Source organism: Pipra filicauda, unplaced genomic scaffold (genome assembly GCF_003945595.2).
Source record: "Pipra filicauda isolate LSUMZ 115617 unplaced genomic scaffold, ASM394559v2 scaffold30_size5312502_pilon, whole genome shotgun sequence".
In the NCBI taxonomy this organism is placed as follows: Eukaryota; Metazoa; Chordata; class Aves; order Passeriformes; family Pipridae; genus Pipra; species Pipra filicauda.
In genome coordinates, this window is record NW_024104432.1 from 2,522,562 (window position 1) to 2,548,286 (window position 25,725).

The window sequence follows — 25,725 nt, forward strand, 5'->3', positions numbered from 1 at the left end:
GGTTTTTAAGGTCCTTTCCAACCCAAACTGTTCTGTGATTCCGTTAATGGTGTGAAATGTGGGACACGTTTCTCTGGAGCGTACCTTGTGGTGCCCACCTTTGGTGAGATGATTTAGCTCACGACATCCAGCAGAAGGCTAACTTGACCCAAACCCAACCCTTGACTCATGCGTGAGGTAACGCTGTGATGTGGGAGCCGGGGTTTTCCCTGGATTAGCGAGCCCAGTGGGCCGGGGGCTCCAGCCGCCCTTATCCTGGGTGAGGGCACAGGAGAGGCTGTGAGGGCCATGGCGCTCTCGCCGTGAGGGAGCCGCGCCCTGCCCCTCACAGGAGCGCGGGCTGCAGGACCCTTCGCCTCCCCCTGTAACTCCCGATCGGCTTTCCGGCAGAAACAGCACATTTCTGCCTTCCCCACACTGGGCTCTCTCCCGGCTGTGGCACAACACGGAGGGCGCCTGCGCTACCCTCGCGTTCCAGGAGGCCGGGCCGCGCCTGCGCTGGCGGCGGAGCCGGAGCCATGTTCGGCCGCGGAGCCGCCGCTCGCCTCAGCCATGTCCGGCGGGCAGCGGCGCCCGGGCGGCGGGGATCCGGCCGGGCTTCGCAGGTGGGAGCGGACGCGGGGGTCGGGGGGACCCGGGGCGGGCAGGCATCGCTCCCTCGAGGCGCCTCTGGAGCTACCGCGGCTCCTCTGTGGGTGTGGGCGGGGGGGGGGTGGGGGGGTGCTACCCGTCCCAGGGCGCCTGTTCTGGGGCGACTCCGGGAGGAGCTGCTGGAGGGTTGGGATCCTCTGCCAAACATCCCCTTTTCTCCTGCGCCCTCGCCTCCCGTGCAGAGGCTGCCTTGGTGTCCCTGTCGGTGAGGAGTGAGGGACCAGCAGCCCGGGCAGGGCGTGGGCTCGGGCTCGGTGCCCCAGCCCGGTGGGGGCACTGGGATTGTCCTCAGGCTGGCGTGGGCGGGCAGTACGAGGCAAACACTGCAATGTTTGTAAAAGTCATCATTTTCGCTTAGCATTTCCTCCTGCATTTTCAAACAGTGGCATGTGTTGTCTTGTTGTACGTAAGCTGGGGTGCATTTTTTCCCCGCTGTTTCTTTCAAGTCCTTAAATCGAGTAATTGCTGTTGAAGGCTGTTAGAGGAGGGTTTTATCCATCTACTGCCTTTGCAAAAACCGAGCGCGCTGGCAGTGTCTTTTTGCCTGGATCCGCGATTTGGAGCGAGCTGTCTGTGCTATGTCTTGGTGGTAACTCTGAGCCCTCTGGGAGTGGGAAACTCCCAAAGCCAGTCGGGGTGGAGGAGGAAGGGAAGGAAAACATCGGTGGTTAATGCAGGATTAAAATATCAAAAACCTTCCTTTCCTCTCACTTGTTGACTTAAGCCACGGAGACGTGGCACACAAAGAGCCCTGTGTTTGCTGTTACTCACAGGCACACAGGTGCAGTGTGTTTGCTGTGCAGAGCCTGCAGTACCAGGTCGTTCTCCCAGGCAGGCGGTGAGGGTGGATCTACAGGTGTGGTCCTTGGCCCAGGAGCCAAGTCTGGTGTCAGCAGACGCTGTGGGGGTGTTTTGTTTAGCAACCTGTCATTTAAGAGGTCCAAGCCCCCAGAACTGAGAAGGAAAATGTAGAGAACTCTTAACCCTTAAGCAATCTCTGGCTGTCCCGCCGGTGTGTTGCAAAGCAGTAGAGTCAGGTCTTTGTTCCTTATGAGGGCTCTGCAGTGTCTGGTAAAGGATTTCCTGGGTAAAAGTGTTTCCACGTGAACATATGACCTACTTCTGCTTAGCCATTTTGTTTCCATGTGTTGAAGTGATGTTTCTGCATTTGCCTTTTCCACTAGTTTACTACTGAATGGGACAGTAAGTGTCAAATAATGCACTGCTGACAGAGGACAGTCTGAACTTTGGCACAGGTTCATAAACCCTGGGGACACTCCTCAATTAGGGTTTTTTTCCCCCACCTTTTTGTTTGCAAATAGAATATATTTTTTGTTATCTAAATATTAATGGTTTATTTGAAAATTCTTATGTCCTAATTGCATTAGTCAAAGGCCTTTTCTCAGCAATTGCATTGTCTAACACCTTTGTTAAGTTAGTGTTGCCTGAATAAGTTCTTGCAAATCACATACCTGTTTGCCAAATCAGATATTTGTCTGATATTGTCCATATTTGGTTTGTATAGGCAACGTTCAGTGACTACCAGGGACTTGATTTCAGATGAAAATTCTTGTTTTCTAGTTCTGTGCAACATCCACACTGCTGGCACCAAGAACAGGAATGTAGAAGCTGGAATGATTCAGATTCTTCTGTGTTTGAGGAATATCAATGTGAGCATTCAGACCACTGGCTGGAGAGGTAAGGAAAAAATGTCTTCTTTAAATGTGTCCTTAAATCTTCACTTTCTTGCATTCTTCTTTAGGACTCAAGAAAAGCTTGGCCATGATTAGATTAAATGTTTTCTAATAATACAGTAGCATGGAGCTAGGAAATAATACCTGCATCCTGCCAAGAGACGACCACCCATTTTGTCTGATTGAAATACAAGCCATAATATTAGCAAGTATTCCACATGAAAGGGAGAAATGGTATATACTGAGGCAGTAGTCTAAACTCTTTATTGCTGTAGTCTTCAGTATTAGTATAAAATTCCCATTGAAGCCATATGCTGTTACTCTCATGCTTTGCCTATGCATTTATGCATGTAAATGTGGGCAAACCATCTTTGTCTCTTCACTTGACAGTGCACTTGGTATGTTCAGCTGTATTGCAGTTTTTAGTAAACACTTTTGCTTTTTTTTTTCGTAGTCCAGTACAAGGAACAATTTGAGATGAGATAAAAGTTTATACGTAGGTAATTCTAGGAGGATTTTGCTTTGCTTTTGGATATTCCAGACTAAAGACAGAGGCAGTGGTGTCTTAATGTGGAGGAAGTGGTTGAGATTGACACCAAGGTGAAAAGTGGTGAGTGCTTGGATATTTGCATAAAACCGAGCAGAATGTAAGTTAGAAGAGAGGAAATATTTTACTGAGGGTACATGAATTTTTTTTTTTTTTTACATAATTCATACATCTCTGAGTATTACATTGTATGGATGTGATTGTAATTTCTGATGGCATGTTTAATATTGCTTTGTTAATAAATTAATTCTTTGAAGAGCTTAGGAAAACCCTTGTATTCAGGAGTGTTTTCTATGTCTTTGATGCTGTCATGAAAAATACTAACTATGTTTTGAGTGTGGGTATAAGTGGATGTGCCAGCAGCGTTTTGTGTTTCTCTTTTGCTGAGTAGATATGTTCCTTTTTAGTGTGAAATCTTTACTTCCTGTGTTAAAATGACACTGTCAGCATGGATGGTAATTTCATCTGTTGATGTGAAACTATTTATGGAAAGTAAGACTATAAGCTCAATCTACTTCTGTATTACTTATGTTAAATGTTGAGGCAGTAATGTTGGCAAAAGAGGGCGGACTGAAAGGAGAAGTTTTCAACACTTACATAAATGGGAACTGTATAATGCCGTAATTTTTTAAGTTAATGAGGAAGTTGGTAAGTGTTCCATCTCTTGGAGAACATCAGTGATACAATTGATGATTTAAGAGCTTCCTGACTGCTTTTTTGGCTTTGCACAGCAAAGTTTGCATTTTGAAATTATGATATTGGGATATGATATCATCGGACAAAATACTAGTTCTGCTCACATGATGGATGTTTTTCTATTTCTTAAGCATCTCCCTGGTCCTTTAAAAAGACCTTAGCTGACAATGGAGAGCAGCAACTAGACTAATTTTAACCTCAAGTAATTCCATGACTTGGGATATCTGATGGAATTGATATGTCCAGAAGGTCTTCAAGTAGTAGAGAGAGCTGAGATGAAAGTATTTTAAGAGATCGTGAGGTGTTGTGACAGGAGATTCACTTCAAGACCATTTTCTTTCCTTGCAAAGTAAAACTGATAATCTTACATCACTGCTGAAGGTGACTTTGAACTGAAATAGAGTAGGGGCATGCCCGTGGTTTTATGGTTGTGGAGCTGGTTTTGTCCACTGTTGAAGTTTCTGTTCATTAAATATGTTTCGAGAAGCAGACATTCATATTGAATTTCCTTTATTTTCTAGCTCTACAGCACCAGAACATTCTAGGTCTCTTTCTAGCTGCCCCAGCTGGGAAGGTAGAATTGAAGAAGGCAAAACAATGAGGACATCAAATAAAAAAATGACAAAGTAAGTACTGAACAATTACTAAGTATTGTTGCGTTGGTTTTAGCAATAGCCATCTGATGATCTCTGACTACTTTACATGCATTAAAGAAGATTTGAAACACAGTCAGGCTCTTTCATATTGAGCCTGAAGGAAGCCTAAAGGAGAGAGTAGCACTGAGAAGTTTTATCTCAAAAGCTACTTCTATAATCATTTCAGATTCAGGTTTGGTTAGCACAACTTTCTCTTCTGTAAACTACTGAGGTAAGGGTTTTGCTTACTGCCTATCAGAGTAAAATACAGGAAGTTCTAGAGTTTTTGTTTATATAACTTCTTGTAAAGCTCTTAAGGTTCCTTTCAACCTAAGTGTAATTTTTGTTTTCAAGTGATTCTGCTAATCCAGCTGAAAGGGAAACAGATGAAGTGGTTCTGAGGAGAAGACAAAAACAGATCAATTTTGGAAAGAATACCCTCGCATATGATAGATACATTAAAGAAGTTCCAAAGTAAGTTGCCTTGTGTTGCAGATTTCCAAATAAATTCTTTTTTGTTCCTGATGTGTGCATAGATCAGCACAGAGCTTTAGTTCTCTTTAAATTCTGTGAACAGCAAGTGAAGGAAACTTAAACCAATTGATGTTTTCAAGAGAAGTCAGCTATTTTCTGCATATGAGCAAATGTAGATAGGGAACATTTAAAGCTAAATGTTCCCTTTGTGGATTGCTGTTGTTAGAAGCAAGTATACTTTAAATAAATTCTGTATTAATCAGCTCCCTGTGATTCTGGGGAGTGTTGCTAGGCTAGTGTGAAGTTAATTGGTACCAGGAAATGTCGTCTTTGGATGAGGACTGTAGCACAGTAGCATGGTCACATTTTCAGTAATGTCTTTTTCTTCAAAGAGTCTTGGGTTGCTTTGTGACAGCATTGTTACAGTGTCTCCCCAGTGTAGGTTCTCAACTTGGTGTTCTCCCTCAGCTTAATGGCTGTGGGATGGGGCAGGGCTGAGTGGGGAGAAGAGGAGGCCTTGAAGTGCAAGCACTGGTCAGCAACAGCCAGAAAATAGTGTGTTATTGGCACTGTTTTAGACATAAATCCAAAACACAGCACTACAGGGATTGCTGTGAAGGAAGTTAACTCCATCGCAGCCAGACTCAGTACAACACTGAATACAAAGAAACTGCACCTGATTCAGGAAAACTGAGTACAAGTAGCAGGAGGTTAGGCTGCTAATGAAGGGGTATGAGTTATGCTTCTTCAGTTTCATACTTGTCCATGAGCAATAGGAATCTGCTTTTAGCAGCTGTCAGAGTACTGGACTGGATGAACCTCAAATCTGACTCAGCGTGTTATTGTTAGTTGTTGTTTTTGTGATCTATTTTTGACAATGTTTTAGAATAGACACGTTTCAGTTAGATATTTAAAAATAGGAATGTTTTATTTATTAGACTACTGATGCCACTGGGATCTGATGGACTGAGAATTTTTTTTTTTTTAAGAATGAAAATAATGGTCTGAAATAATAAATGTTACTATGTATTTACAGGAATCAGCGAATACCAGGAGTTCATCCTAGAACTCCCAACAAATTTAAGAAGTACAGCCGTAGATCCTGGGACCAGCAGATCAGGCTGTGGAAGATAGCACTGCATGCCTGGGATCCTCCTGCTGAAGAGACCTGGGATCTGCAGCCAGTGTGTGTAAATGGGTGAATTAAGCCAGGCATTAAGGAATTAAGGAGGGCTCTGTATGTCCTTTAGAGCATTCCTGACTGGGAGCAAGGGAGGAGATCAGGCTCAGAAGTGGGAGTCTCCTTGAATGCCTTGTTTTCCTTTTGAATTCTGTTAGTCTTCAAGAAATTCCCATTACTTAGTCTGAGTTGATCTTTAATCAGGTGTTCTGGAGAGGGAGGCATTTGGTCTGTCTGCAGTAGTACATTCCCTTCCCCTGTGTATTTACACTGGTGAGCACAAGGTCACATTATTTTTCTAGAAAGAGATAGGCAAAAGCAGAAATTTAATTACTGTTCCTTGACTTTGATAACCTTTCCATCTTTGATGCCAGCTCATACTTTACAAGATTTAGAATAGTAAATTAGGGAGGAAAAGAGTGAATGGAATTCTATTGGCTCTGTTACTGCACTGTGTAAATAGTTTTACTCTGTTGTAATTTGACCTATGGTGGAAGTTGCAGTTTTTACACCATTTGGATGTCATATGGGATGAACTGTTAATTGTTACCACAGCTTAACTGCTGTCTCCTTGGAGCAGTAAGCCAGATGGGCTGTTTTTTAAACCTTTTTTTTTTCCATCCTGTTTTTAGTAGTACAGAACCCTCAGGCAGCTCCCAGGAATGGTTCTGCAAAGATCAGGACATTTCTGCCTCCTTTGTGTTTGACGAAAAGCAGAAGAGAAATGAATGTGAAGACGAATGCAGGCAGACTGACTGCACACCTGAGAGGTAGGAGATGAAACTTTCGTGGTTAACTTGGGGACATAATTCAGTGCATGTCGATGCTGTCAGGTTTTTGTAGGAAATGTTTTCTGTGGAAGAGCAGTTAAAATGCAGCTGTGGAGTTTGACACTTGATGTTGAATGTAATCCGTCAGTGGTACAGAGCACTGAATGTGGACAAATTAACAGCACTGCAGAATTACATGACTAACAGGAGGAAAAGCCAGTGTTTTTTCAGCTTCTCTGTTTATACAGTGGGGTACTCAGGTTTCTTTGACCACCATTGGCATGTGCTGAAAGTAGGGGGACTTTTTCAGAAGCAGGAGTCACCATCCTTAATAGTACTATACCTGTTTGCAGAACAGCAGGGAGACTGACAGTGAAGCGCCCTATGCACTTCCCTGTTTACTAAGATATCTTGTCCTGGGGGGGGGATGTGTGTGAAGCTCAAAATGGTTCTGCTTCCAAGCTGCTTCTGCAGTTGTGTTCACATTCCATAATACAATGGCATGGTTACCAAAATTTGAGCCATTTTTTCTGTGTTCCTCTGTGTGCCTCAAGAATCATACCTCAAAAAGAATCATCCTGTGTAGCATGTGCCATTATTTAGCAGAACTCTGATAAGCATTTCAGCACAGATGAAAAATGCTATGTGTGTAAAATCTGTGTCTTATTTTTGTAGTCCCTGTTCATCTGATTCTTCTCCAGTATGGAAACGCAGAAAAAGAAATAATTCTGAGTCCTCTGTGGTTTCAGAGAGCAAAGCCCCTTATGTGCAGATGTACCACACACTGGAAAGGTATGAAATGACTCTGATTTCCAAATATGGAAATTCATTGATTATATGAACTGACTTTTGGAATATGACTGGTATTGTTAATAGCTTTAATTTTATGTAAATGTATGTGCAATTTAATGAGGAAGGGAAATCATGCCAGAACAATTGTGTTGTATGATAGCAAATATTTACAGAGGTCTGTTGCAAAGATGAAGAAAATTTCAGTGTCACAAGTCACAGCACAGAGGGGAGGGGTTTTTTGTGTGTAGATTTAGGCAACACTAATATGCTGCTCTTAATTTCTCTTGGACTGCTGAAACTCGCTGCCTGTTTAATTATTACTAAGTTACATTTTCTCTGTACTATGTGTATTAAATGTACCCCTCAAGGGATGTGAAAAGAAGCTTTGTGTATTTTGATTAAGCCTTTTCCTGCCTTGTGAAAGATGGTGTGGAAGAAAATGCTGGTTGGAACAACAAGGAATTGGGTCACACAACCTGGGACAGAGGGAGGTTATTGTTAAAAAATGAATAATACAAGGGTAGAGTTTTTCAGGCCAACACCTTTATTCTAAGTTGTTCAAGATTTAAGCTACTTCTGTAGCTATTGGTATCATATTTCCTTTTTTCTCCTTTCTTATCTGCTGCATAAGAAGTCTTCCTACAACTAAGAAACGATAGCCTGTGTAGAGGAGAGCACGGTTTAACTGTACAAAGTTTTGTCAGAACCACCAGAAAACTTGACCAATCATTTTAAGTTTTTCAGGGGTTTACCAGACTTTCCACGCTAACCTTAGTAAAAATGTTTATACAGGTTGGCTTTTTTCTCTCTACTTATTCCCCCTTCAGAAAAATTAAGAGGAACTGTGTGACAAAGGTGCATGGATTCAGACCATTTCATTTTATTTCCAGCCTTACTGACTCAGGACATCAGGAGGCTTTTTCAAAATGCTCAGAGTGGGAAGCCTTTGGTGAAGATGATGAAGTAATGACAGTACAGCAAGGTATAGAAATAACAAGGTAAATACCACAAAGATTATGACAGTATTTCTTTTTATTGCTTATGCTGTGAAGGGGCCCTTCGCTTTTCTTCTTAATCTTTTCCTTCATTGGTTAATGCTACTTTTTTTTCCTTCCTTACATTTACTCCAACCTGTGATATGTTTCGTTGTTATTTTTGTTCTTTGAGTTTACTTGGCTTTTTCCAGTCTGACTCTCCATCTGTTGCTTTCTGCTGCGTCTGCCATTAAGTTATGCCAAAAGATGAGCCCCTTTCATGGTCTTTGTCTTATGAAAAGCAGTGGCAGTTGGCAGAGTTGGTCCCTGTGGTTGTTACTCACCTCTCACTTCCTCAGCCTGGGAGCTGGAAGCTTCCTCTCTGTCTCCTTAGAGGTTGTTTTGTAGCTGACATCAACGATAGTTATTTGTTTTTATGCAGTGACCCAATTCCAGCGGGTTGTTCTTCAGGGTTGAACAATCCGAAACAGAAGAAATCCAACTTCTTTCTGCCTGACAGCAAAACTTGCAGAGACACAGACTGCAGGCTGGAGAGGTATGAAACGCAGCTCTTCAATCAGGGTTTGGGGGTTGTTTTGCAGATTAATTTAGAAGCTTTGTTGAATAATGCTGTATTTCAATCCAAACCTTTATTGTAAAGATAGATTTTTAAATTTTTTTTTTTTTCCTACTGTTCTTCTTAGGGATGTGTTGGCCAGTATTTGTTGTGTGGTAAAATTCTGTCCTTATGTTCTCATGTTACAGTCTATATTAGAATACGTAGGTTGTAGCCCTATTAAATGTAAAAAGATTTAAAAGGTTACCATAATAAAGCCACTTGGTCTTTGGTTTGTGTTTTTTTTTTATTTGTAGGCTTAAACTTTGTAGCAGTTTCTTGGAAGGACATCGGTCAGAATACCCTGAAAGAGGATGGGGAAGTGCAAATGCTGAAGATACAATAATGAGGAAAAAAATTTAAATACCAAGGTGAGTTTGTGCTGGCTGCTTATTTAACCTGTTCTGTTTTAGTAGCCCATCCACAGTATCATTCTACACAATCAAACTGTTCAGTTCAAGCAGATCTTATTTTATTCCTTTATTATATTAGTATTTTATCCCATCCTCTTGTATTTAATGCAGCACCTGAATGAAAAGATTTAATGATTTACACTTGCTAAATTGAAATATTTATCTGTCAGGTAGAAAATGTGTTTTATCACTCAAATGAAAAGTGCCAGTTTTTTTAATTATTGCAGTAGCACCTTTTCTATCTCTTCATATTTTTGTAATGAAGTCACAACTTTGAGTTTTGCAGCAGTAAATTTTAGTGAAAACTTCTTCTTGGACTGTAGATTCCTGTGGTACATTAATAGGATGGGTAGTAATCTTGGGTCAAATAGGTTTTATTAGCAGGGGATCTTTTGTGTAATTAGATTGTCTTTGATCTATGTTTGGTGCAGGCTTGGAAACGTGGACTAAGATTTAAATGTTAAACAGTGATCTTTGAATATTTTGCACAATAAAGCTCATTAAGAATATGGCACAAAATCAGTTTTACATTCAGATTTTGCATTCTAGCAATAGGAGGAAAAGGCAGATAGAGCTTTTAAAAAAAGCTGATAGCATTTTTCTTTTGATTTTATTGATTTTTAATTTAAACTCTTTGAGCATGAGTAAGATTTAATATGCATTCACTTTGCCAAAGTGCTAATTCAATATTTGAAAATATCTAGTCTCTCTTTGTATATAGAAGTATTGAAGAAGGAATTTCTCCTGTGACAGAAAAAGACTTGAAGAATAGGGATGTAGTCTGAGATCAGCAGATCAAGTCTTGGAAAACTGGTGCTGTCATGTAGGATCTGCACTGCAAGAGGAAGAGATTTACAGTCAGCAAACGTGCAATCAACACAAGGTGAAATTATTCAGGTAAAAGAAGCATTTCTGTCTACATCCCACTTCAGAGCCTTTCTGGTTTCTAGATAGTTGATATTCAGCTGTTTTGCAGTGGTCTGCATTGTAAATAAGGCTCAGTTAAGGAGTGTATATTTTCAGGGGGTTTGTAATCACTCTAATTGAAAAAATATCTGTGTTAGATGTAAAATGTACAAAGTGAATTAAAAAGCTTCTTTATGGAGCAGCACATTGGTTTCCTGGGATGCAAAGGTCAGTATTTAGAGCGACACGGCCTTTAACCATGGCTTTTAGGTGTGATGACCTCTAACTCTCAAATGGCAGGAACTTTGTCTGTGGAAGGTTAATCTTGCTTGAAAACCAGACAGTGGGTTACATGGTGGAATTCCACACCACCTGCCTTTTTGTTAAAATAACATTTCTGTCTTAAACAGGAAAAATAAATGTGGCTGTTTTGGAGCGCAGTTAAATGTCTGTAAATATGAATGTACCTGGTTCCTTTCTAGGTGAAAACCTTAGTCAGCAGGACACCTAAGATATGTCAGTAATTCATTAATTAGAATTAAGAGAAAAATGTATTCTATGAATTAATAATGACATTTAGATGAAAATTTTACGATGGGTTGGGAATGGTAGGCTCAGGTGCTTCCTCTTCTCTTTCACAAATACTTCAGGAATATATGAGATATTTATAAAATGCTGTTATATGTTTTTTTTGTTTAGGTTTCTCCAGATCTTTATAAGGATAGATTGTTTTCTACAAGCTGTGCCTCAAGTGTAAAACTTCAGATTTCATGAAGCCTGTGCTACAGTGACAATGGATGTTCCTTAAAGCTTTTGTGAGAAAGTTTCTGCTGTCCCTGCATTCGCAGGTGACATGTGCATCACATTGCAAAGGCTACTTCAGGTGATGGATCCTGCCATTCCATATGGAGATCTTGCTCCTAAATGTTATACCAGGGAATTGGTTCAATATTCAGTCAAACTGAGGAATGTCAGCCCTAAAACCAAGGAGTCCCTTTGCTTTACTGGACCAGAATTGTACATCCAGCCTGAAGAACTGCTTCAGAAGAATGTAGATAATTTCAACCTTTCTCCAGTTGTTAAAGACAAGCTGTTGAGAACTTTTGGAGTGGGTGGTCATCCATTTGGCCTGTTTATTGTTCTCTGAGATGTATTAAGATAGCATTTGCCTAAGCCAAGTGAGAGAAGAGAAAGGAAAAGGTGATAGTTTATCAGAATCAGATCCTTTTCTTGAAGGGGCTGAGCAACTGCTAGAACAGTAGCACAGCTTAAAGACCCAGATTTTGCTTTTATGTGTTTTGCAGCCTGACCCAAAGAGCCAGTCTCCTGTTAAAGAGTGTAAGAGGATGATTTCAGTGCCTGCTGTTCCTACAGGAACTGGGGGTGAGAAGCAGTATTTGCAGATGTGGAGCTGCTCTTGTCCAGTCTGAGGAATGTGATGGTGTTGGGATAGGTTCTCCTTTGTTTTACTCTTCCGGCAGTGTGCTCAGAAGATTGAAGTGAGAGCTGTGGCTACAGTGGTTTATACAAAATTCATGTGCCAGTTACAGGAACTTTATAGTCCTTGTGGCATTTTGTGTAGCATGTCCTGGGATACCAATGTCTGCTAGAGCTGGGAGTTGTCTCTCTGCAGGAGTTTGGTTTTGCTTTTTTGCCACAGTCTTGCTGTGGGGCTGGCAGTACCCAAGGGCTAAAATCCCATTTTGCTGCTGATTTGAAAGTAAGCTGCTTCCCCAGAAACTACTCCCAGTTCCAAAACGTTATTTCCAGGCGTGCTGAGGCATTTATCCCAGCACAAGGGTGGCTCAGTCACACACCACGGAGCACAAAGTGTGTGTATGCAAGGGACACATCTGTACAGCACTTTTTTTAAGAAGTAATATTTAGAACCTTGTTGTTCCAATGTGCATGCTTCCATGTGATTTATGATGATTGTAAATAAGGGAATGTGTTACATTTTTGGCTTTTTGCCTTTATGCAGAAGAATTAAAGACTTTAAAAATCGTTGTTAGTCGGCTTTTGCTGTTATGTTTTTAGAGTTTGATCATAAAAGGAATATGTGGGTTCAGTAGTCCTTTTTCATTTGTTTTAGGGTGTTCTGTTTATTTTGAGTGTTGTCTTTGGTTTATTAGCCCTTGCTAAAAGGGGGAAAGAGGAGTCTTCAGATATTAAATCAGACTCTTGAATGCAGTTTACAGCTCAGGTTGTGTCCAACCCCTCAGTTTGTATTTTGGCGTCTTATCTTGAACTTGTGTTTAGGGTGTTGTAACCTAGTGGGAGGGAGCAGCTGAAGCCCCAGCAGCTGTTATGCTGTGAGAAAGGTGTCTTCCTGGAGAAGATGGAACTGCCAGGTGAGAGTAATAGGCTGTCATGAAATACTTAAACTCTGCTTAAGTATTTAATGAGTATTAAGAGCCCTTAAGCTTTTGCCTAAAATGGACAGGGCTTGCAGTGAATTTATGGACACATATCCATAAGAATTGTACTTCAGCAGTCCTTAAAAGATCTTATATTTCTTGGTTGAAGATACCTAGACTAGAAATAGAGTAACTAACCTGCCTGTGGCAGTGAAATTTTGGGTAGATCTGTTCACTAATCCAGGTTCTGTATGCTTGGACAAGGAAAGGAATGCTGAGCAGGTGAGGTTTGAGGTCTGCTAAAATCATTTCGTGCAGTGCTGCCACTGGATGTAGGATCACCACGTGTTCTAATTATTAACAGTAACCTCATCAGTCCAGACAGAGCAGCCAAAATTGGAATGCAGCCTGTCCATGCACTTGTTTACCTACCCAAGGCTATTTTAGAGTCTACAATTGAGGTATGTGAAGCAGGAGTCTGGCACTCCACCCCCAGTTTGTATTTGATACCCTTCCTTTAATTTTACCCAACTTAATTAAATCTCCTTTGTCTAAACCTGTGCTCGGTTTGTAATTAAGCCAAAATACACCCCGAACTTCACCAGCCAGGTTTAAATTTCTTCCTGGAAGTGGCAAGTATTTTGTGTTGGCATGATTCCATTGTGAGGATCTCCTTACAGATGATACATTATCTATGTCTGTGGAAACTTTCCTTCACTGGCAGTTCTGAAATGCCATGGCTCGTGTGTACCTTTTGTTTGTAAAACTCCTGCTTTGAGATCACAGTTGAGGATATCTCCTCCCTAAATTTCCCACTGTGGTGTGAAAATGCTTTTCTGAAGGATTTTTATTGCTGACAAGGACAGAAGGATGCAAGGCAGCTGCAGTCCCTGAGCTGTGTCACAGCAGACAGTTCTACTGGATAAACTGAATTTAATTTGTACGTAGCGTTATGCTAAAAGCACTGTGTGGCTTCCAGACTGGAGCTGTCCTGTCTGGCTTGCTTGGATGTGTTCAGGTAAACGTGTTGTTCCAGTCAGCTTATCTCAGAGCCAGGCTGAAGGGAGTGGAGTTTGTTTTTACATATTTGGAACCTGTGCTGTACTTCAAGCATGTCCTTGGTTCAGGAACACAGTTCTGTTTTCCACAGTGGAGTGTGGGAAAGAAGAGGTGCTGGCAGAGCCGACTTTACTGCAGCAGTGTGGGTGTCCATGCAGATGCCACCCAGAAAGATGTGAGCTTGTACAATTACAGTAAGGCCAGGCAACAGGAAAGGAATTTTCAAGGTAAATCCCTTCATAGTACTATTTTCAGATCTAAGTGGGAGCCAGCCCGACTGTTACCACCCAGAGCCAGGCGTTTTGGACACATCCTACAGCAGAGATGCTCTGAGGAGAAAAATACAGGACCTGTGTACAACCTTCAGGGGAAAAATGAGTGGAAAGTATACACAGTTCTTGCTTACCTTTTCTCAAAACAGTACTGATTTCAGTCAGGAGCACTAGGCACGTAGCTGTGTACGTGATGGCTGGGAAGACCAGACACAGTACCAGGCCTCTTCCATTTCTGTGAATAATTACATGAGAAATTTGTAGTTTGTGAAACTCTGCTTCATTTCCACACTGGAGATGCAAATCCTCCTCTCACCATCCTTTGTGCATCGCAAGGCTGAAGCGTATCTTTATTTTTAAAAAATCAAAACCAAACACCACCCTGTCGCTGTGCTCAGAAAGTCTCTCCAAAAGCATTGCTGCACTTCAGTAGTTGCTTTTGTGTTTTAAACTGATACTAAAAAAAAAAAAAACAACACACATTAAAAAAAAAACTACTCAGACAATTTCTGTTTGCTACTTCTGACATCTGTTTTACCAGATGTGGCACTTGGGGACATGGTTTGGTGGTGGCCTTGGCAGTGCTGGGTTAATGGATCGATTTGATGATCTTAAAGGTCTTTTCAAGCCTTAATGATCCTGTGATTGTAAGGCTGGAAGAAGAAAACTCAGTGTGCTGCATCTTTCTGAAGTGTCCACCAGCCTTCAGGCCACAGGGGCTGCAAAGGTATTTTTGTTTAAAGCTGTGTGTATTCTGTTGCAGGAGTTCTCCGGATTGTTTATAAATTACTGTTGCAAAATGTTAGTGTGTGCCGGATTCTCAGGATGAGCAGGATCTCACTGTGCATGCAAGTGCTGTTAAAAACACCGGAAAGCTCTGCTTACCAAGGCATAGCAACCTCGTGGCATTACCCAACTTCCTTCACTATTGATATGAAAAACTATTTAACGGCATGTCTTTTTAAACAACATAAATGTAACCGTCTGCCGTAGGGTTTGAACCGTCCCTTGAAATACCCTGAAGAGGTGCAGAAGAGCTGTGTCGGTGACCGGCCATCCTTCATATTTAAATCGCGGAGATCTGTGGTTTTTTTTCCTTTTGTTTCGGCTGGGGTTTTGTGGGTTTTTTTGTTGTTGGGTTTTTTTTTTTTTTTTTGGCTGTTGTTTCAGGCGCGCGCCAAAAACCGATTCTCCCGCCAACACGCCCCGGGGGCGGAGCCGGGCGGAGCGGGCTGAACCACCACACTATCGGAGGGGGGTGTGTGGGGTGTGTATCAGTGTGTAAAGGCGCGAGGCGGGGAGTTCCGCTTTCCCCTTCCCCCCCTCCCGTACCTGTCCCCTTGGAGGCGTCCCGCGGGGGGGCGGGGCGGGCGCTGCCTCTCAGCGCCGGCGGGAGATGTGAAGGGGCCGAGCGGGAAGGCGGCGGCGCTCCTTCTGTCCTTGTCTCCCCGCAGCGCCCGCTCCGCTCCCTCGTCACCGCCCGGCTCTCCCTCTGCGCCCGCTCCGCTCCCCCGTCACCGCCCGGCTCTCCCTCTGCGCCCGCTCCGCTCCCCCCTCACCGCCCGGCCCTCCCTGCCGAGGACACCCCTCGCCATGTCCTTCCGCCAGCGGAGCCCTCACGGCAGCACGAAGAGCAGGTAGTGTCGCCGGGATGAGGCGGGGGGTGGCGGCGGCCCAGCTCTCGTTCCCCTCCCCCGCAGCTCTCCGGCCCTCGCTCCCCTCCGGCCCTGAGGTGTGCTTGGTGGTGGTGGGGCGGGGGGGGAGCCGCCTCGCTGGGTTTGTGGGAGTGAAATGAGTAAATAAATACCTGCGATGTCTGAAGGAGGTTTTAATGCGCTAAAACCCCCCTGGTTTGTGCTCACCTTGTGTTTTTCCGTGTTTCTTTCCAGCCCGCAGCACCCCCCGCGCTGGGCCCAGGCGCGGAAACGCGGCGCCGATGGGAGGCGGCGGAGGCAGAACGAGCCCGAATCCTCGGTTTTTGAGGAAAACGAGCCCCGTCCTGCGGAGAGCCGGCAGGACAGGTGAGCGGTGCTGGCCACGGGAGCGGCTCCCGGCTCTTTGTTCGCCAGGAGCTGTGAACTGGCTGTTCTACTGAGTTTTCCAAGCCCTGGCTGTTTATCGGTCGCTCATCAGCCATAAATAGCTGGTCTTAAAGGAGGGAAAAGGATCTCGGGCAGTGCTCCTACCTTAGAGTCACTTCTGAAGAGTGAATATTTAGTTCTTATCTCTTGAATTGTATTCTTGATAATTTTCTGCCCTATTTCCTGATTGCTTATTGCCATTTATCACAAAGAAATAGTTGTACAGGACAATTGTTTATCTGTCGATATAGACTGTACAAACCGCTGTGGTAAAATTAAAAAAGATGACAAAAATTCAATTCTTAGAAGTCATCTGCCTTCATGATTTTTGGAGGCAGTACAGACTACACTGAGAAGTTGTGTCAGCACGTGTGGGGGGCAATCCACTTCTGAGGTCTCCCAGTGTGTTCACACTGCTGCTCTTCTGCCTTCCTTACCATTGCCCAGCACAGCTGAACTTCATTTTAGTTGAAGTATCACATTTACAGTCCAAGATATTCATGCCACAAGTCCCTTTAGTGACTTTGATCAGCAGATGGGAGTTGTGGCCACAGCCCCAGAAGATTGAATTTAGGTTTCAAATCTAAAATGACATGGGCTGTGCCCTGTAACTACCCATTTTCCTTTCCTGATAGTGAGCAGGGAAGATGTTGGTCAATGGCTCAACTTACAATATGCAAAGTAACTCAAATTGATTTCAGAAGGCATGTTTGAATAGGACTACAAGAATGAAACTACAGATAGTTTCATCAGCTTCAACCTAAATAAGCAGTGTTTCTGTGTGTCTTCCAGTATTAAATGGAGCAGGCGTACTTTTTTCATTTCAGTTTGGATTCAGCTCTGACTGAAATCGTTCTCTTCCTGTGATAAATTTTTTTTTACTATTTTTTTTTGTTTATGCCAATTCAACGTTCCCAAATTAAAATTCTAAAAAGCAAGGAGGAGCAGGATGGAGGCTGGGTCATAGATCAGACTCAGGTGGGGCCAGCTGTAGCCTTGTTTTTCTGCTCCTGTGGCAGTGTTTGAGCACCATTTACAGTCCTAGCACAGCAACAGAACCTCTCACCAGGTGTGAAATGGGGATGAGAGTCTTGAGTAAGATGGCTGAGCTCAGTATGTCTGGCACCAGAGCAAATTAATGAAAAGAAAAAGCGTAGAGCCCTGCCAGTTGTCCCTAATTCTCTGTAATTGCAGCACAGGTGCAGAATCAAACAAGTATATAAAGGTACATCAGTGTTGAGGAAGAAGCTCAGGTGTTGGGACTGCTGGGTTTGTGCTATTTGTTCTCCAGCACTGGAGAGCAATAATTGAACATGGCCTGTGCTCTCTGCAAAACTAGAAATCAATATCAGAAAATGCTAAGAATCCATATAGATTGAACAGATATTTGCAGAGGGACCTGTACTGTTTGCTCTGAATTTTTAATTTTGCTGAGTTGGTAACTGGGTTTCATTTTAAAAGAATTTTAGACAGCTTGGGAGCAGGGAGGGAGTTGAAGCTGGTTTTAGTGTAGATGGATCTAATTCCCTGACTTCAGGGGACATGTTTGCCCAGAATCCTCGTAAGTCTTCAGAGCATTTCAAGATCCTCTGAAAAAGCTCTGCTCTGGAGGACACAGTTTTCAGTACTTAAGGAAAATTGGTCATCAGGAGGACAGAAACTGGAAAACACTGAATAGTCTAAATGTAGGCAGCTACAGATGGCTGAGAAGGGATCTGAGCTTATTCCCCTGCAAGACTCTGAACCTGCTTGTGATGCTAATGGGCTGCAATAAAGTTGTTAAACCAGTTTGCAAAGTCACAGCAAATCTCAGTTTGCTGGTTAAAATATGACTTTTTTTGTGCCTTTGCTTTCTCTATGAGGCATATTTTCACATGGAGAAACTCCTGGTGCTATGGTGTAATTTTAATTAATTAGCTTTACATCTTAATTCTGTGTTCTAACTTCTGTCTCTTACATAGCTAATGGGTCTGCAATCATGAATGAATAAGTAATTCTTAAGTCATTTGGTGGAGTGAAAATAAGTGAGTGAGTAAAGCTGGTATTTCGTGTACTGTTTTCTGAAGGACACCAGCTGAAAGTTATTGAAAGGGTGAGCTGCATTACATGCTACAGTGCTATGTTTCTGTAGATACCTACATAAACTTTTTAAGACAAAATACCCAACACAAACCACCCAACCTCAAGGTGGAACTCTGAACTGATGCTTAATTTTACAGTGATGACATTTTAATAGAACAGCACAAGATTTTTCACAGCCACTGTGAGTAGTCTAAATAAACACATTAAATAGGGATCAAGCTGTGATTGAAGGAGATGCTGGGGGTGGGAAATACAAAAAACAAAATTTTAACATAGGGGTTCTATTTTTTTTTTCCTTTTCATTCTAGTTTTACAACACCAGAAGGCCCTGGACCCCTTTCCCGGTGTTTAGACTGGGGAACTGCAGTGGAAGAAGAGGAAATGAGGACCAATGTCAACAAAGAAATTGCAAGGTACCCCTGGGTGCTTAGGATCAAGTGGGGAAAAGAGGGGAAATGGTAGTTGTCTTGTAGAATCTGTGCTGACTTGTATTTTTAACTTCACCACTGTAGTAAAATCAGGCCCACCTTAGCCTCTTGGCTGCTGCTTTTAGGTCAACTTTGGCTTAAGTCCTGCAGGAATGTCATGGGATGCTCACTGGAGAGTGGATGTGTATCACTAAGTATCTCCCTTTTGGAAGAAGCTTTTCCTCAATCTCCTAGATTGAAATACGTCTAAGTACTGTCTCACTAATGGCTGGGGTTTTTCATATCATTACTATAAGAATAGGGGAATTTTGTAGAAAAAGAAAGTCCTCAGTTGCTTTTTTTTTTTTTTAAATTAGGGAAAACTGAAACATCCATAGTGGAAAGGTGTTTACAGTGTCTGGGGTGCTGCTGCTTTGCTGAAAAGTAAAATCAACTGTGAGGCTGAGCCTTAATATTCTCTTTGTGTTACATATATTCTTAATCCTGATTTGCACTTTTACAGATACAGAAGAAAACTCCTGATAAATGAATTTTCAAGAGAAAGGAAGTCCTCCTCAGGAAGGTAGGTTAAATTTCTAGCTTAGCTGAGGAAATTTTGAAAACAAGTCTGAATTTTCACATGCACCATGTTGTTTCTTGAAACACTCAGTTTAAAATAGTTCATTTTAAGTCTCCTCCTACAGTGTAATTTAGTAACATCCAGAGCATTTGTTTGAAAAGTTTTAAGGTGTTTGTTTGTAGCCTTTTACAAGTGGGTTTGTTTGAGTGTGGCTTGTTCTCCAGCAGTCCCAAATCTACTGTGTTTTTTTCCTTCAGTTCTGATTCAAAGGAGTCCACTGCGACAGTAGAACTTGAGACAGATGAAGTGGTTTTAATGAGAAGACAGAAACAGATAAATTACGGAAAAAACACAATTGCATATGATAGATATGTCAAAGAAGTTCCTAGGTAAGCTACCTGACTTCCTGGAAAACTGAACTGTGAGTCATACCTGTTCTCTGTAAGCATGTTTAATATACTAAACTTGATGTCCAACACACATTCAAATGGAAAGTATCTAAAAAAAAAGTTTTAAGACGTTTTTTAACTGTGAAGTCACACTAACACTCAAATTAGGTGTGGTTTTCTTTTAATTAGGCGGTCTGTGAGAAATACCTCATGCTGCAGAAATGGAAATGAAAGTTCTTTTAGTTGTGCTTGTCAACAAGAGGAAATGAAACTGCTTTTTGCAGTCGATGTTTCTCATGAGTTAACTACAAGACAAAATGGGCTACAGTCGCTCTTGAGTCTGGAATGAGGTTTCCACACCTGTGCTTGATAACCCTTTTTTTTTTGTTTTTCATTTGACTTGAAATCAGAGAAACTACAAAGTTCATATGGAGTGGGCAAACCTTTTCTTGAGTGCTGGAGTTGCCCAGTAGTCTCTTCTCAAATAATACAGGCTGTAAGACTTAGCATTTAAAACTATGTTATGTATGTGTGAAAACCACTAATTTTTCACTTCTAATATCTTAACAGGTGCCATCGTGTACCAGGAGTTCATCCCAGAACTCCCAATAAATTCAAGAAGTACAGCCGCAGGTCATGGGACCAGCAGATCAAACTGTGGAAAGTTGCACTGCATTCCTGGGATCCACCGACTGAAGGGGGATGTGATCTGCAAGAAATGTACGTACAGAGCGTTCAAGGTGCTTTTATAGAAACTAATATGTCAAGTCTCGTGTCTAAAAAACAAACAGTTCATTCTGCAGTGCTCTGCAAAAGAAAACACCACACCATTGAGGCGAGCTGATTCTTTCAGAGCAGTTTGCAGATTGATCTGTGGTAGGAGCAGTGCTGGAGAGTTCTCACCAAGGGCAGATCCCCTGAATATTGAGCTTGGACCAACACAGTGTACAAGAACGTGCCTCACATCTTCTCACTTGCTAGTTCAAGAACGTGGTATAAAAATGTTGTTTCTTGAGCAGAGAGGAGGAGAGAAGAACTTGTGAAATCATCTTAAGGTACCATTAAACTCAAAGCATGTCTACAAGTGTTCACAGTCCAAGCTGCAGAAACTCTAAAAGATGCAGAGTACTGCAACTGCTTATTTTCCTCTGTAGGAAGCAATACAGCTGATCAGGGAACATCCAAAATAAAAACTATGGTAATAAAGGAATGAAGGGGACACAGATTTAACTTAATTCCTCAGTAAGCAGTTCTGTGTTAATGAAGTGCTGTTTTCCCTAACAGTGCTGATTTTAAAACCAATGTGGAGCAACGGGATCTAAAAGCAAAGCTTTGGTGTGGAAATACTAGTATTATCTTTGGATACTGGGTTCTGGGTCTGTGTACAGTGGATATTAAACCTTCTTTGCAAAACAGATTGATGAAAACCTTGTCTGGGGAAAAAAAATTCTTCCCCTCTTCCATAACACTTGTTATCATTTGTATAGAAGCATTTTTGTCTTTGACAAGTTGCAGTATTTAGTCTCAAGACTTAAATTCATTTTGGCTGTGTGGAGCTGACCTGCTGTTCCATCTGCCTTCCCCAGTTTGCCACCACTGTCCCTCTGATCTCTGTGGGTCTCTTTGCTCTCCTTTGCTCACTGTTTTCAGAACTGCACCGCAAAGTGCAACTGAACACTAAAAAATGAATTTGTTTTGTGTTGTATTCTTTTAAATGATTTTACAGCTGTCCTGTTGACCTTGGTGAGATGGAGACAGAATCTGTTGGAAGCAATTCTGAATCTCAAACAAGCTGTCAAGATAATGATGTAAGCCTATCTGTCATTTGCATAAATATATTTGTTAACAATTTGTTAATAATTGTTTCCTTACTTAGAACTTTATCCCAAGTAACCTGAATACCTGACAAATTCCATCATCTGTTATGTTTTAGGAATTGTTTATAAAGCTGAGTAATCTTTAAATTTGGATATTTTCCAGCTATAGCCAATATCTCTCTGTAGTCTTGGACTTAGAGAGTTAGAATTTTAAATCGTGTCAAATTACAAATATCTAATTTTTCATAGCCTACAAAAGGAAATTGTATCTGTTGAAAGCAAATCAGTTGTGAATTGTAACATAGAGTGGAAATAATGCTTTAGATTGCAATACCTAATGTTAAAATAGGGTGTGATTTTCTTGGCACACAGAATTAGGCTTCTTTTATATCCACAGGGCACTTGGTACAGCTGAGCAGTAACCTTCAGTAAAGATCTAAGAATGCTTTTCTTACTGGATTTTTTTTTTCTAATGAATATTAACTCTGTATATTTTCATGTATATAGATCCTTAAAACACTTGCAAGAAATCTTCAAATGTGGTTGAATGGGCAGAAGCCTGCATTTATATCTCTGTAATCTTAAGACTAGCCTTGGGGTTTTGTGTGGCCTTTAAAGTGTTTGTAAGGCTCTGTTATAGGGTGGTCTAACTGAATTACAGAAGTTAATTGGGTTATTGCCTAACTAAATCTGTACTTAACTGCTAATTATAAACTGCCTTGGTCTTCCAGGATACATGTTCTGGCACTCCCACGAAACTTAGACATGTTGAGTATCAAGCAGAAGGTGAATTTGACCTGGAAGTGTGTTTGAGTGAACCACTGAAAGAATTTGATACTGTGAGTTAAATAGTCTTATGCAAACTGTTTTAGAGAAAGTTTCCTTTAAATTTGAGAGGTTAGCTTGATTCATAACCTGTTAATAGTAAGAAAGCTTAAGCAAAGTTGAAGACTCTTTTTAAAAGTCGTGGTTGGTCTGCATATTCTCCAGATCAGACTTATGTAAAATTGCGATTAAGTTGTGTGACTTCTTGTTAACTTTTAATTTATGTATATCAGATTTTTTTTTTATAAAACTCTTCAGTAGAAAAACTAGCCAAAGGCAGTGCTATCCTCAAGTAATTATGAATAGTACAGCAAGATCTCACCAGTTTCCCCAGCACCACCTCCCCCACTGTGTCCATAATTTCAGTTGCCCACCACCCACAGATAAAGAGCGAAGTAGGGAGATATTTTTGTATATTCCTTTGCTATTACATCTACAGAGGTCTGACTTGAAGTAATGCATGTGGCAGCTGAAACCACGTAGCTGATTAGTAACTAGTAAACTCATCTACTGCAGTTACTTACTGTAAGATTAACTACCTACCCTAAAAAAACCCCTTTATTTGCAAAAACATTCCAGAAACAATTGGAAATTAAATTCTCTCGAGAAATTGGAGGTCAATATGCTAAAGCCTATGCAATAATGGCTTTTTTTTTTTTTTTTTGAAGCATTAGCTTGAATTTGAAATTTGTAAATAGCCATCAGTCATTTGTTAATACAGTCAAGAAAACAACGTCTAGGGAAAGTTCTTGGTTCTTCTAATTTGCTGGTTTTAAATGTAAAACTGTTGTAAATGATAGCAACTGTACAGATTTTCTGCTGAGAGCAGTTAATGTTTCTATTGCTTTTACATGGGATGTTGCTGGAAAATAAATGGAATTGCCTTTACTTTTACTTATGACTCTTCAGCTTCATTTCCTACTGGCAATGTTCTGTGGATAACAAAATGCAGGAGAAGACTGGAAGCTGTGCATCTGAGATATTGATGCTAGGCTGGGGTATACTTGTGTTAGCACCATCCTCTGACTTTGAGCAGGACCTTAAAAACTGTTTATTTTCTGTGCAGGGTGAATTTGAGTCTGAGTTACAATGGGCCTGTTGTTGACCTTTTACAGACTCCTTAGAAGCAGTTTATGTAGTTAGTAGATGTCCATTAGCTGGTTAAGAAATTCTGTTCTCTAGGAAAAACTACTGGAAGAGCTGGGTGGACACTTCAGTCTCGTTTACTAACAGGACCTGTTTTACAGTCACCTCACTTGGGTTTATCTCTAAAATGAAGGTTTTAGGTGTTGATGTTACAACACTCAGGCTCAGTGGAGACACTTGAACTCTTCAACTCAAGTATCTTAGCTAGTAATACTGCTTACAGCTGTCTAATATGTTAGACACTCGTAAAATCTGGTAGCTTGACTTGATAGGGAAACCTTAAATAACCCTGGAGTAAATTGTAACTCATCCTTTAAATGGAGACTTAAATGACACAGTAGAGAAAGAACTATTTAAGATTTTTAAGGGGAGGCAGGGACTGGTGGTGTGTCAGTCTATACCTGAGTATCAGAACAGCCAGTAGAATTGTTTTTTAAAAAATAAGTTTTTCTACCCCATTATAGCTGCCCAAACAGGTTGGATCAGTGGAATATTCAGGAGATTGTTTAGAGCCTTCATAAGGTTAAGGCTACTTAGACCTGGGTTTGCAATAAGAAAGCACGTGGGTGAGGGCAATCTCTCAAGCACAAATCCAGGCTGAGGGATGAACAGCCAACTGTGTCCTGGGCTGCACCAAAATCAGCATGGCCAGCAGGGCAAGGGAGTGGATTCTGCCCCTCTGCTCTTGTGAGACCCCACCTGGAGTGCTGCATCCTGCTCTGGGAACCCCAGGACAGGGAGGACATGGACCATTTAGAGCATGAAGATACTCAGAAGGCCGGAGCATCTCTCCTATGGAGACAGGCTGGGAGAGCTGGGGGTGTTCAACCTGGAGAAGAGAAGGCTCCAGAGAGACCTTACAGCACCTTCCAGTACCTGAAGGGGCTACAAGAGAGCTGGAGAGGGACCTTTGACAAAGGGCAATGGTTTTAAACTGAAAGAGGAGGGGTTTAGACTGGGTATTGGAAGTTAATTTTTTAGTGTGAGGATGGTGAGGCCCTGGCACAGGTTGCCCAGAGAGGCTGTGGCTGCCCCATCCCTGGAAGTGTTCAAGGACATGCTGGATGGGGCTTTGAGCAACCTGGTCTAGTAGACAGTGTCCCTGTGCATGGCAGGGAGGGTTAGAACAAAATGATCTTTAAAGATCCCTTCCAACACAAACCATTCTATGATTCTGTATTGAACCAATAATTATCCACTGAGATAGCTAGAGGAGACACACATTTCAGAGCTTATTGTACAAAAATTTATTACTCTACTAATCTGAAAGATTCCATGTCTCTGAAAATCAATTTTTATTACTAAACCTTATCCATAGCTTCAGCAAAAATATTAATTCCAGAAATTATCTAGGAATGATATCTGAGACTGCTATTATGGTTCTTTGTGAGAAGGCAATACATGAACAAATACTATTAAAACAAACAAAACCCCGGTCTTTTTGAGTCATTTGAGTTCTCTGTGACAGTCCTTAGGATTTTGTGATGTGTGTTCTTTGGAATCTGTATTGGAGGAGGAAATATAGGAGTCTGACTAAAAGATTCTGCTATTGGTATAATGTGGGGAAATTGTTCAGCTCTTCAGGTCCGTGCTATTCAGCACACACACTCCTCCAGGAACTAGGTATGTGTGAGCATTTTCCAGCCTGGAAATGTAACTGGTCCATGTCCAGTAGCTGTTTATGAAACAGTCTCAGATTTGTTAATTTTTCCTGAAGGAGCTGGCCATCCATAGTAGTGTATTTAATCCTACAAATTATTCCCCTTTGCCCTCAGCTACTTAGAGACCTTAGTTTCTATGGCTGGCATTTGAAGAGAACAATTATGTTATCCGAGTTTGGATGTTTTTCCAAAGGTACTGAATGCTGAATTGGAAAACTTGTTTTTTGTGATAGAATAAAGCCCTCTAGTGGTTAAATGTGGGCTAACCCCGTGCACTTAGGGCAGTGTCTGGTGACAGATCTCATGGAAAAGTGACATCCATATGTTCAGCTGTGCATAGATGCATGCAATGGAGTTTGCTTCAGATGGAGAACAGGCAAGTGCTGCTGTCAAACTTTAGCCTTATTAGGTTAAATTCCTTTAAAAATAAAACTGAACAGGTTGTTCCGTGGGCAGCAGAACCTGTCAACCCTGCTTTTTATAGACCTGTGCCTTCTGGTTTATGTTTCTCTTACTCCCTTCACACCAAGCCTTATCCTCTTTCAGCATCCTCATGCCAAGCCTGGCTAACTGACAGCAGTCATGGCTATGGATAATTTAAAGCTCCATCTGGTTTTGGGTGGGCTGTTGGTATGTGTGTGTGGATAGGGTGGCAAGGCAGAACACTGAAGAGCTGAGGTGTCCCAACTTTTCCTTCACTT

At 41.7% G+C, this 25,725-nt stretch overlaps 2 protein-coding genes across 2 annotated transcripts; both read left to right on the forward strand.

The window, feature by feature from the left end:
- Nucleotides 1-168: 168 nt before the first annotated feature.
- LOC113999168 lies at nucleotides 169-11,452 on the forward strand. Its single transcript, XM_039383440.1, has 13 exons — nucleotides 169-172; nucleotides 308-605; nucleotides 2,233-2,349; nucleotides 4,110-4,214; nucleotides 4,578-4,697; nucleotides 5,734-5,883; nucleotides 6,510-6,647; nucleotides 7,323-7,439; nucleotides 8,330-8,437; nucleotides 8,856-8,969; nucleotides 9,287-9,400; nucleotides 10,147-10,339; nucleotides 11,048-11,452. Exons 1-11 carry the CDS (start codon nucleotides 169-171, stop codon nucleotides 9,390-9,392), a joined length of 1,377 nt encoding a protein of 458 aa, XP_039239374.1. The 3' UTR covers nucleotides 9,393-9,400; nucleotides 10,147-10,339; nucleotides 11,048-11,452.
- A 3,993-nt stretch (nucleotides 11,453-15,445) lies between these two features.
- On the forward strand, nucleotides 15,446-23,111 carry LOC113999171 (stem-loop binding protein). The gene is made up of 8 exons (XM_027742387.2): nucleotides 15,446-15,673; nucleotides 15,926-16,057; nucleotides 18,508-18,612; nucleotides 19,130-19,189; nucleotides 19,444-19,575; nucleotides 20,146-20,295; nucleotides 21,302-21,383; nucleotides 22,124-23,111. Exons 1-8 carry the CDS (start codon nucleotides 15,630-15,632, stop codon nucleotides 22,238-22,240), a joined length of 822 nt encoding a protein of 273 aa, XP_027598188.1. The 5' UTR covers nucleotides 15,446-15,629; the 3' UTR covers nucleotides 22,241-23,111.
- Nucleotides 23,112-25,725: the final 2,614 nt, after the last annotated feature.

Bases quoted from the DNA above. Each gene is read 5' to 3' on its own strand.
- LOC113999168 (XM_039383440.1), top strand. The intron at 4,698-5,733 runs GTAAGTTGCCTT...ATGTATTTACAG, and splicing joins TACATTAAAGAAGTTCCAAA to GAATCAGCGAATACCAGGAG. The intron at 7,440-8,329 runs GTATGAAATGAC...TTTTATTTCCAG, and splicing joins ATGTACCACACACTGGAAAG to CCTTACTGACTCAGGACATC.
- LOC113999171 (XM_027742387.2), top strand. From the start codon at position 15,630: ATGTCCTTCCGCCAGCGGAGCCCTCACGGCAGCACGAAGAGCAG. The intron at 18,613-19,129 runs GTACCCCTGGGT...GCACTTTTACAG, and splicing joins GTCAACAAAGAAATTGCAAG to ATACAGAAGAAAACTCCTGA. The intron at 19,576-20,145 runs GTAAGCTACCTG...ATATCTTAACAG, and splicing joins TATGTCAAAGAAGTTCCTAG to GTGCCATCGTGTACCAGGAG.